Source organism: Polypterus senegalus, chromosome 4, assembly GCF_016835505.1.
Source record: "Polypterus senegalus isolate Bchr_013 chromosome 4, ASM1683550v1, whole genome shotgun sequence".
Classification (NCBI taxonomy): Eukaryota; Metazoa; Chordata; class Cladistia; order Polypteriformes; family Polypteridae; genus Polypterus; species Polypterus senegalus.
Genome location: NC_053157.1, coordinates 143,662,814 through 143,675,662, shown reverse-complemented (window position 1 = coordinate 143,675,662; position 12,849 = coordinate 143,662,814). Strand labels below are relative to the sequence as shown.

Genomic DNA, 12,849 nt, shown 5'->3' with positions numbered 1-12,849 from the left:
CAGTAATAAAGTGTTCTAAAACATATAAATAACATGTTTTCTGTATACAATATTATGTGTATAAAGGAAACATAAATGTTAAAACATTTAATATTATATGTCAAAATAACAGGAAAAAAACAACAATTACTCATTATTATACAGGTAAATCACTATCTGGTTTCCAAATGTTTCCATCAAATGTACAATCACTTCCTATAAAATATTTCCCAAAAATGCTATGCCTATGTCCTTACAATAAAATCTTCTGCATATGTATAATAGTCTACTGGAGGAGTTCAAAATAATTGTAGAAAAGAAATGTTTCTATGCACACAAAGCCATAAGCTCCATTCTAAATATATTTTAAACTACCCTTTTATTATTTCTAAAAGAAGACTGAAACACCTCTTTAGGTATGTGCTTGTTCATTATGGCAAACGAAGAGGGCATATGCATAGTACAGTGCCTCCATGCCAGCCTCACAGGAGGTGATTCAAGTAACAGAACATCAATGTGGTGTGCAGCCCTGTTATGTCTGGCTGGCATCACAAATTTTGGCTGGTGTTTATATCAAACCGAGCAAAGCAAAATTTCTGAGTCATAGCACACTAAAAAAAATGAGACATGCATTAAATTCCAAAATACAAAAGCAGATTCAAAAATAGGCAGAGATCAAAATGCACGAAATTACAAAGCACAGCACAGGTAAATGTACCCAAAACATACCAGACAAAAACAGAATTTCAAACAGCGGACAAAGGGTCAAAAACAGTAAAGACAAGTAAATAAATATGTGAGTATGAGAACTCAGTTGAGGCTTGTGACAAGGCACAAGGCACACAATGCCTAAGGCCCTCTATTTATTCCCCCTCCTCTTCCAATTTATGTGTCTACCACATAATTAGTGTTACATACAAACATACACAGAAATTAGTTGATAAAGGAAAGAACAGATAAAAAGAAATTCCTAAGACACTACAGTACAGTGGATACAGTTCTTCAAGGTTTGTTATACCCTGGTTTGTAGTTTCACAGTTTACCACAAGGAAAACTTTTCTTAGTTCTTTATATTTTCCAAGCATCCTGTTGAATTTACTTAAATGCAATGTTTTCTTTTTAGTTTAGTTTGTGTTTATTGAATACAAATGCAAACAATGCATTTATAATTTTAATAATGACATTCTGATTTTATTGATTCAATAATATTCAACTTACTTGAACTTTGTTAGTGTCCAGTTTGCTCTTTTCATTATTAGCCTGGGTAGCTTTTTCTGCTGCCTTTTTTTGAAGTTGGGGTCCTCTTCCAAAGAATACGTAGTTTACAAAGGCATATTCAAGAAGTGCCAGAAACACAAATACGAAGCATCCCATTAGGTAAATATCAATTGCTTTTACATAAGGAATCTTGGGCAATGTCTCCCTGAGATGAGTACTGATGGTTGTCATAGTCAGCACCGTAGTTATGCCTGTTAAAGAACGATAATTTATTGTTACATTTGGATTTAAAAACAAATTACAGTCTATTTGCTGTTATAAAGAAATATTTAATCACCAAAAGATACATTTTATTCAGCTGTGCTAAGAACAAATACAGTATTATTAAATAATTAACCAAATATTAGTGAAGACAAAGTAAAAATCTACTTGAATTAAGATTGGGGTTTTTATTCAAATATTCTCAATTTTACACTCTGCTTTTGTTTCAAAGGCACAAATAGCTGCATTCATGTAAAGAACTCTGGAGTGGTGTTCCCTTTCAAAAGATAAAGGTCAAGTAAGTAACATTATTAATCTTTTGGTTTGTCAAGAAGGACAAAAACCTGTATCTGTTACTTGAATGGTAGTAAAGCATGCAGAGTTGCTACTCTACACTGCTTGTCCCCAAGTTAGAATTTTACAAGCAGTATATTGCCTTATTGCATTTCATCAAGGCTTTACATGAGTTGTCAGCCACAGTGTGCTTGCACAGAAGAAGACTTAGACTGAGTGACAACATTAACATATACTGGACTTATATATAAGGAAAGAAGACAGATTGATAAATATTACCCCAACATGCACATATAAATGATCCATTGAAATGCAATGTAATAAAATACACATTTTAATGTATGTTTAATTGTATCTATGCTATGTCAAACATACTGCATTTTAGGCTGCCCACAAGAGATGGCTGACTGCAGAAAAACTGATTCTAGGCAAAATTGCTGCATTATTCTAAACAGTAAAAACCTGGCAATAGATTATTTTTATAGTGTGATATAGTATCATTGGAATACATATGGCATATGTTGTACCATAAAAGTAATATCTGCTGTACCTAATCAGGCTGTCCTGAGACTGGACAACTATGGTCTTAAAGTCCACAAGTCCAGGAGAATGAGTCTAACATCTTCCTTTAAAGCTCTGTAGCTGCAATGATGTCTCACTACCTACACTTCAAAGAAGTGTTCTCTAAATCCATTCTCTCGAGTCCAGTGGTCTACCCTGAGCTGAGGCTGTGCTGATACTGGAGTTGGTGGTCCAAACACCAATTTGAGGATCTACAGATTGATCGTGGTTTTTATTAAAGGTGTGGGTGGCCCCACAAAATGCAATAGGGTCACCCACCCACCACCAAGCATCATAATTGCCTTAGAATTTCTTTCAAAATCCTTTTAGCTGGGTTTCCTTAATGTTTTTGTCCCCAAATGTTGGTAATGAGATTGCTTTTATGTGTTGCTGGTTTGTTGAGACTTATTTCTCCCATTTAGTACAGAACATTTCTAAAAAGATACTGCAACACACACCCCAATTGTGAATGTGAACTTGGGGATATATCCAGCAAATCATAGCCAAAAGTGTATCTACAAGTAAATTATGATGCAATACGTTTTTAAGGCAAACTGTGAAGATTTCTTTCCATTTTTTTCTTTTAAAATTAGGTCTTTCCTAATAAGAACAAAACCTGAGTCTTTAAATCCAGTTGCTGAAGCAACTTTACCTTGCCAAAACATTCATGCTTTTCAATCTTTTGAAAAATCTTGGAACTCATTTGTTCATTATTAAATTAATTAGAAACCACAGTGCCAAAATACAGTGTTTTGCCCTTCGTGATTTCCTTTATGACTGCAAATATCTGACATTTTTTTAGGATTTCAATGAAAATCTAATATTACATAAAGGTCGCAAAAAAAAGTGAACAAGTAAATACATTTTTAACTCATGTTGCATATTAAATGATCAAACTGATGTAACACTAACTGCCGTGGTGTGAAAAAGCAGTTACCCCACTACTAAATCAACCAATTAATGGGATAATAAAAATCAACTGATCGAGGGCAGCTTAATATACAACTCACTTATTTTGACCCTTACAATCATTGGTATTGTCTGGTTTGGGCACAAAGGCAACTGCCCCCAATCCCAGGGCAATGCTAGAGAAAAGCTGTGATGGAAAAATTGAGTTAAAAAGTCCAGAACAGCTGCATTTGAGTTTATATTTTCCAATTTTTGGCTCATATCCAATATTTTTATTTGACAGTTCAAATGAATTTTGTAGGTGAATAAAATCCAATATGACTGTGTACTGATATCTATCCTGAATCTGGAAAATTAAACAAAAATAAATTCATCAGACAGATGCAACCTAACAGACAGCCATTAATACAAGTTACATGTTAAATGCTGACATACTGACTTCAAATTATTTACAGGGTAGAATGTCTTCAAATTTGGCAGCTCATGTTGGCAACATCTGTCTACAAGATTCTTTCAGAAAAATAAGAGCTTGAAGTACAACATTTCAGAAAACATATAGCCTGCCAATAAAGCCTAATTGCTTTCTTTTTCTTCTCTAAAAAGCTCAAATCTGTGTCAGTAGTAAAAAAAAAAAATATCACAATTAAGTAGCAATATAAACACATTTTCAAACAAGTAGTTTTTTTTATTTAACAATAACAATACTGTAACAATCATACCATGTAGGCCTATAAACCATATGCTTATACATTAAGTTTAGACTGATAAAATCATCTGACTAGCCTAATATAATTACAAAATTCACTTGAAGCAAAATATCATTATCCTTAAATATTTACCTATTATTCCTGTTTACTGAATTTTTGCTAATACAGTCGATTCCTGTTAATCGAACCACATCAGGACACGATCATTTTGGTCCTAATAACCAGCTGGTCCGATTACATGAACATGCACTATACATGTGCAACCAAGGAGGGACGTTCAATAAGTAACATATTAAAATGTCATTATGACTCTTATTGTGCTGCACATGCGTATGGCGAACGTACAAACAAGAACTACGTACATGTACATGTACGGTTGCTTACAACTTTGTTTATTGAAAAAGAAATCTACAAATTCTTCGAAATGATCTACACGACACTCAGCATGCGAAGCATAATAAAAAAGGTTACATTACCAAATTTCAGTCAACGTTTGAAGATCTTGTCTAGTGTGATCTGATGCATTCTGTTGACGCACTGCCCATTCTTCTCACAGCTCTCTTGTTTTAACAAGTGCAAAATTGTAGTTTTTGCCAAGCCGGTAATTTCAACCAACCAACGCTGACTAGTGTTTGGTGGTTGTTGCCAGATCTGATCCAGGAAATCAATTTTTTAAGCTAACGTCAAGTCCCGCCGTGGCATTTTGGCAGGGGAGACAAGACACGCACAGTTCACAGACTAAAAGAGTTCTGATGAAATCTTGGTGTTTCCAGGTCATGATGTGGAGGTCAGGAGAGCCACAAAATGCTCGCCATTCAATGCTTCGGCACTAAAAGCGCCCAGTTTAACTTTCTTGAAGCAAAAGCTTTCTCACATAAACTTTAATCCTGATTGACAGGAAGGAATTCCTTGCACAGACACTCTTGTTTACGCTCGACTTCATGTCGCCGGCTACTGGTGGTCTGTTTTAGGAAAGAAAGGGCAGGCATGTTCACCCCCACTGGTTTGCACTTGGTACAAACTTTCCGACTTCCTGACCTTTGATAAAAACATAAATTCTCCTGGGGAGCCCAGGGATCCTCCCGATGTCGCTGACACGCTTTATATCCGCTTTCCGCGTGCGACTTGTGGCTTCTTTTTTTTATTCTCTGTCACGTTCTTTGGTCTGATTAAACAGAATTTTGGTCCAAATAAGCGAACAATATTAGGCTTATGTAATATGATCTGTTTCGGTTCTTTAGGATTCGGTCCGAATAAGCGTCTGGTCCGATTAACCGGTGGTCCAATTAACTGGAATCGACTATATATACAAAGAATGTAACATTACCACCCAATCACACAACATCATTAAGTTTTTTTTTAAAGTGAGATAACAACTATGGAGAACCTTTTAAGTTGTGTCATGAGCGAATGTAAAGAGAGCAATTAACAGAGGATGATATTTCCAGAGTTTTAACATAAGTGTTAATGCAATCCCACTTGAGAGATGCTTATACTTTGAATGAAATCAGCCGTTAGCAACACATTCAAAGCCTATAGTTGCAGTCCTGTTGATTATTTAATTACATATCGTTTTTCCTATGTCTGCTATGCTATATCAGTTTAAAAATTATTATTATTATTATTATTGTTGTTGTTGTATTATTATATTTGATGTAAACTTATTATTTTTTATATATCATGAGTTGGGCCCTATATTTAACCTCACAGTCAAGTTGTCAGCACACAGATTAAACAAGGACATAGCGTTTTTATCAAAGGACTAAAGAGCTACAAATCCAATAACAAGGCTTTGAACTCCCCTAAACCAAAGAAATCCATAACCTTCAAATAAAAAAACATCTGGAACAGTGACACATTTTCCCACAAGTGGCCAACCTGCCAAAATTACCCCAAGGTCAAACCAGAAAACCATCTAGAAGTCACAAAGAATCTTCAAAAAAGGATCTTAAGAATTGCTGTCTTATTTTACCTCAGCAAACCTAACTGTTAATGATTACACAATCAGAATGATACTGGGCAAAACTGAAACTTCAATAAAGAGTAGCATGGCAGAAACCAGTATTAACTAAGAACAATGTAAATCCTGTTTACCTCTTGCCAGGAAACACCTTGATGATCCCTAAGCCTTAAGGAAGAATGTCCTATGGACATGACACAAAAGCCTACGTTTTTAAATGACATGAGTCCCATTATGTCCAGTGTAAATCAAACACAGGGTTCCACAGTAAGAATATTATATTAACAGTCAGTCATGGAGGTGATGATATGACTGGGTGGGAATGCTTTGCTGTCCTCAGGACATGACCAGTAAGCTGAAGCTGGTGCATACCTGGGTCATGCAGCGAGACAGTGAGTCAAACATAACAAATCTATATCTGAAAGGTTGAAAATATGCAAAATTAAAGTTATGAACTTCGCTAGTCAAAGCCCATGACTAAACGGTACAAAGACACTATGGCAGCACCTGAAATATGCTGCTCATGCTTGATAACTTACTATATTTTCCAAAAATAAACAGTGGTTGATAGAAAAGTGAGATATAGTTCCACTACAGTGATGTGAAAGAATAATATTAAATTGCAGGAACTATTTGGTGGCAGTGATTGTAGCTAAAGGTGTTTCATCCATCCATTTTCCAACCCGTTGAATCCGAAGTGTAATTACGTTTTCATGTAGTACCAGTTGGTATAAGAAGAAATTTTGTTCATTCAATATTTGAGAGAAGTAAAAAGTATTAGAGGAAACTTATCAATGAGGTAAATAGTTTTTCACTGTACTGGTGTGAGCTGTTTTTCATAAGTCAAAATGTGTGAATTACAGCCAAGAATTAACATGTTTTGAAATGAAATTCAGAAGTGTGTATTTGAGTTCTTATTCTAGGATTACTAATAAGGTGTCAGATCAACAAAAACATTGGTGGCTACTACAAGCCAGTTTTTTAAATTTTGCAATTGATTTTTTATAGACTTTTTTTTTAATATCACAAACTCACTTTCTGTACATTGTCTCATTGTATCTCCTGTCTAATTCTATGCAACAATATGTGATAAGAACAGTCAAAACAAGCTTTAAAATGATAAAAGTACTGGAATTTCAGAGAGTTTATATCAGTACTTATACACATTTACACTGTGTTTTCTTGTTATAATCTAATTTTACTTTTGTACTTTTTATTATTTTATACTTTTTAACCATATGTTGTATGTGTTTTATTTCCCAATAGTGTTTGAATGAACAATTTATGCATTGCTCAATAAAGACCAAATTTAACCAGCATTTGTTTTCAGAACAGCCTCCATTTATATGAATTGAACAAGGTGTCAAAAGTGTGGTACAGGAATTTTGGTCCAGATTAGCTCCATTGTGTTCCATGGTTCATATTTGGCATCAGAAACAAGTGAGGAAGATTACTGAAAAAAGAATATTGATTATTTTGTTAATATACTTTGTAGAAATTGTAGATCTTACTGTTATATAAAGCAGTGGTTTAGCCGTTGAAATAACCAACTGTGGTGTGTGTTGTATATGGTTTTCTGGGCAGTATGCTAAGCCTTGAATGAGAGTTTATATAAAAGACTAGCAAAATACCCCCGCTTCGCAGCGGAGAAGTAGTGTGTTAAAAAAGTAATGAAAAAGAAAAGGAAACATTTTGAAAATAACGTAACATGATTGTCAATGTAATTGTTTTGTCACTGTTATGAGTATATATATATACAGTATACACACACACACACACAGACACATATATAGACACATATATACATATACATACATACTTACATATATACAGTACAGGCCAAAAGTTTGGACACACCTCCTCATTCAATGTGTTTTCTTTATTTTCATGACCATTTACAGCACTCCATCACTCTCCTTCTTGGTCAAATAGCCCTTAAACAGCCTGGAGGTGTGTTTGGGGTCATTGGCCTGTTGAAAAATAAATGATCGTCCAACTAACCTGACTTCTGCACAACACAACTGCTGGTCCCAACCCCATTGATAAAGCAAGAAATTCCACTAAATAACCCTGATAAGGCACACCTGTGAAGTGAAAACCATTTTAGGTGACTACCTGTTGAAGCTCATCGAGAGAATGCCAAGAGTGTGCAAAGCAGTAATCAGAGCAAAGGGTGGCTATTTTGAATAAACTAGAATATAAAACATGTTTTCAGTTATTTCACCTTTTTTTGTTAAGTACATAACTCCACAGGTGTTCATTCATAGTTTTGATGCCTTCAGTGAGAATCAACCAATGTAAATGGTCATGAAAATAAAGAAAACACATTGAATGAGGAGATGTGTCCAAACTTTTGGCCTGTACTGTATATATATATATACACATACATATATAATATATATATACACACATACATCCACATATATATACATATATACACACACACTTACATACATATATATATACATACACACACAGACATATATAAACATATATATACATATACATCTATACTAATAAAAGGCAAAGCCCTCACTGACTGACTGACTCACTCACTAATTCTCCAACTTCCCATGTAGGTAGAAAGCTGAAATTTGGCAGGCTTATTCCTTTCAGCTTAATTACAAAAGTTAAGCAGGTTTCATTTCGAAATTCTACACGTAACGGTCATAACAGTCGACAATGTCAACTTTCTTATTTATGGTCCCATCTTCACGAAATTTGGTAGGCGGCTTCCCTGCGCTAACTGAAACTGATGTACGTACTTATTTCGGTGGTATGACACCACTGTTGGCCGCCATATTGAACTTTCCAACGTCACACATTCCCCAACTTCCCGTGTAGGTAGAAGGCTGAAATGTGGTAGGCTCATTCCTTACAGCTTACTTACAACAGTTAAGCAGGTTTTATTTCGAAATTCTATGCGTAACAGTCATAACGGTCGACAATGTCCGCCATGTTGAACTTTCCTATTTATGGCCCCATCTTCACGAAATTTGGTAGGCGGCTTCCCTAAGCTAACCGAAACCAATGTACGTACTTATTTCGGTGGTATGACGCCACTGTCGGCCTCCATATTGAACTTTCTAATGTCACTAATTCTCCAACTTCATGTGTAGGTAGAAGGCTGAAATTTGGCAGGCTCATTCCTTACAGCTTACTTACAAAAGTTAAGCAGGTTTCATTTCGAAATTCTACGCGTAACGCTCATAAAGGTCGACGACATTCGCCATGTTGAACTTTCTTATTTATGGCCCCATCTTCATGAAATTTGGTCGGCAGTTTCCCTGCACTAACCGAAACCGATGTACATCTCATTTCAGTGGTATGACACCACTGTCGGCCGCCATATTAAACTTTCCAACGGTCATTGTTACTTATGGGCCCATCTTCAAGAAATTTGGTATGCGGGTTCCCAACCCTAACTGAATCCTACTTACATACATATTTTTGTCCATAGCCTCCAGCCTGATCACCGTGTGAGGCAGCGTTGGGTCCCCCATCCCAACGCCTCCCATGTTGTTGGCTGCCTGCCTATATAAAGCCGTCCGTCGCTCCGGACTCTACATTCCCTTCCTTGCCTGGCCATGGGATTCACGTCTTCCTGCTGATAACTACATCCTTTTTATTTAATCCACGGCTTCTACGCTGTTTTATTGTTCGTTTATTACGATTATAGTTATTGTTTAGGTATTTTAGACTTACTTTACATTGTTCAGGTGCCGATTTCCTTTATCGTTCCAAACGTACCCCCATTAACATATCTATTGAGGTGATCACCATCGATCAAAGAACTGTCACTTACCGAGTGGTTTCCATGCCCGGAGATGGCGCCTGCCTTTTCCATTCTCTGTGTTACATATTGCACGGCCATATCAGGCTCACTCTTGATATCCAGAGGAACATTGTGTCTTATGTATTGAATGACTGGGACAGGTTCAAGGTGTGGACTGATGACGGTACAGGAGATAATTATACTACACAGGAGCACTATAAGAGTGAAATGCTTAAGCTCTTCACCTATGGTTCTGCATGTGAGTTGATGGCTGCCGCTGAATTGTTCGGTTGTCGCTTTCAAGTGTAGCGAAATGGCCAAATATTTTACACCTTTTGACAACCGCCAATGCCTCTTAAACATCTTAGATTCACAGGTGACGATTTCAGTAGTGGACACTTTGATGTTTATGAATGTTTAAACTCTCAAAAGCTGGATGTGAAGTTATTGATGAAAGCGGTTGTATGCTTACAACGCCTGACAGATGCCAAATGTCACTTCAACACATTCCTGCAGTCCTGCAAATACTGTCGTAATTGAAACAAACCATGAAACTCAAACCGATTATGACAGCAGCAATCCAAGCTGTGAGATTTGAGACATTACTTTTCACATTGCCAACTGTACGCTGCATGCTCAAGAGCAAGCTCAGCGCACAGCTTGGTCATATTACAAACGTAGGGCCGAACTGACAATGTGAGATCCTTAACAAATAGTTATTGGTATATTTTCCCTCAGTTTAAAAAGGTTTCATTTTCTTTTTAATAAAAATGAAAGTTAAATTTAGTCATCATTGAATAAATTTTTCTTCACCATAGAAATTTAAAGACTAAATTACTTACATTCCTACCAAAGATATTTCTGTCGACTAAATAGAACCTACTTATATCCAAATAGAACTTGAAAAGATATATTTTTTAGAATCTGATCGCGCATTTTAGATCGATTTGACGCGCACTACATCGAGCCCGCGTGCTATTGTGCTCTCGCCTGCCTGCCTGCCTCAGTAAGTCACCGTCGCTTCGCTCTTACTTTTTTACCATTCATTTAAACATGGCTAGTCACGAAAAAATTTGAAAATCGAAGGAGGATTACACTGAGTATGGCTTTACCAAAACAATTATTGATGGCGAATAAAGTATCCATTATTCATAAAGCTTCAATTGGTGATCTGCGAAATCGGCCTTTTCTGCGTTAACCTCATATTTTTCATACTAAAAATGCCGCTTTTCAAACCAATTTTTTGATTGTTTGCTTTTCTCTCCCTCTCTCTCTGTGCTCCTGACACACCAAATCGGCCTCTGTTGGTATGATGTTCTTTTTCTGAAATGCTGTGTTTTCAGATGTAACAGGGTCCAAAAAGTTCAACTTTTGTCTCATCAGTCCACAAGGTAAAATGAATCGAGATGTTTCTTAGCTGATATACTGTATATGTATGGTGTGTGTGACCTTAATTGAGGCAAGTGAGGCCTATATATATATATATATATATATATATATATAGCTTTAGAAATGATCCTACCAGACTGATAGACCTATATCTGTTCTCATTTGTTCCTGAATTTCTTTGGATCTTGGCATGATGTCTAGCTTTTGAGGTACTTTTTCACTCCATCCTATTTAAGTGATTTTAAATATAAGCATATCTAAATATATATCACACAGGGCCATGTAGATTTTTTCTCCTTTTCACTGGTTTCATGGATTTCATTTTGTGTGGAAAATTTTAATTTATGGTACTGTGGAAAATTTTAATTTATGGTACATGCTTCCTTAGTTTGTTTGCCCAGTTGATTTCATACAAGGGACGCTATTGGTGGATGGCTTAGAAGCTACCCAATCAGAGCATGTATAACGTATTAAATAAAACTCCTCAATGATATACGATATGCTTCCCACGCGGTGCTTGATTGTTTGCTTTTCTCTGTCTCTCTCACTTTCTCTGACATTCTCTGCGCCTGACGGAGAGGGTGTGAGCAAAGGGGCTGTTTGCACAGAGGCTGTTTGCCTAGAGGATATGGACGCTCTTCTAAAAAATGCCGCTTTATTGCGGTGCTTCGGCATACTTAAAAGCCCAAAAGCATGTATTGATTTTTTGATTGTTTGCTTTTCTCTCCCTCTCTCTCTGACATTCTCTGCTCCTGACACACATTCTTTGAAGAGAAAGATATGTTTGCATTCTTTTAATTGTGAGAAAGGACTGTCATCTCTGTCTTGTCATGGAGCACATTTTAAACTTTTGACTAAAGGGTGTTATTTCATGTCTAGAGGGCTCTAATAATGTTAACAGTGTGGGAGAGTTTATAAGGGCTTAAAATATATAAAAATAACCATACAAACATATGGTTTCTACTTCGCAGATTTTCATCTATCGCGGGGGGTTCTGGAACGCAACCCCCGTGATCGAGGAGGGATTACTGTATATATATATTGAAATAGTTTTACTGTCAAATAATGCAAAGAGTACGCAACACGTGTTTCGCCCCAATTCTGGGTTCATCAGGCATACACACTCACTGCACCCCGTCTCGGGAATCGAATCTCGGACATCAGCGCTGGAGGCAAAGCCTCTTGCGTTGCGCCATGGAGTGTGGTTTGTTTATTTGACAGTATGTAGATCGGGCTATATATATACAGTATATATATATATATATATATATATATATATATATATATATATATATACAGTACAGTGGTGTGAAAACTATTTGCCCCTTCCTGATTTCTTATTCTTTTGCATGTTTGTCACACAAAATGTTTCTGATCATCAAACACATTTAACCATTAGTCAAATATAACACAAGTAAACACAAAATGCAGTTTTTAAATGATGTTTTTATTATTTAGGGAGAAAAAATCCAAACCTACATGGCCCTGTGTGAAAAAGTAATTGCCCCTGAACCTAATAACTGGTTGGGCCACCCTTAGCAGCAATAACTGCAATCAAGCGTTTGCGATAACTTGCAATGAGTCTTTTACAGCGCTCTGGAGGAATTTTGGCCCACTCATCTTTGCAGAATTGTTGTAATTCAGCTTTATTTGAGGGTTTTCTAGCATGAACCGCCTTTTAAGGTCATGCCATAGCATCCCAATTGGATTCAGGTCAGGACTTTGACTAGGCCACTCCAAAGTCTTCATTTTGTTTTTTTTCAGCCATTCAGAGGTGGATTTGCTGGTGTGTTTTG

At 36.3% G+C, this 12,849-nt stretch overlaps 1 protein-coding gene across 2 annotated transcripts in view; it reads right to left on the bottom strand.

Annotated features, from left to right (window-relative positions):
* Positions 1-12,849, bottom strand: part of LOC120527688 (gamma-aminobutyric acid receptor subunit beta-1) — a 559,006-nt gene that overhangs the window by 69,484 nt on the left and 476,673 nt on the right. For both annotated transcript variants that reach the window (XR_005633393.1, XM_039751390.1), the window contains exon 8: positions 1,198-1,448. Coding sequence is in view for 1 of the 2 variants with exons in the window: in XM_039751390.1 (XP_039607324.1) it covers positions 1,198-1,448 (251 nt within the window). In the remaining variant the exon portion in view is untranslated. The remainder of the gene's footprint in view (positions 1-1,197; positions 1,449-12,849) is intronic.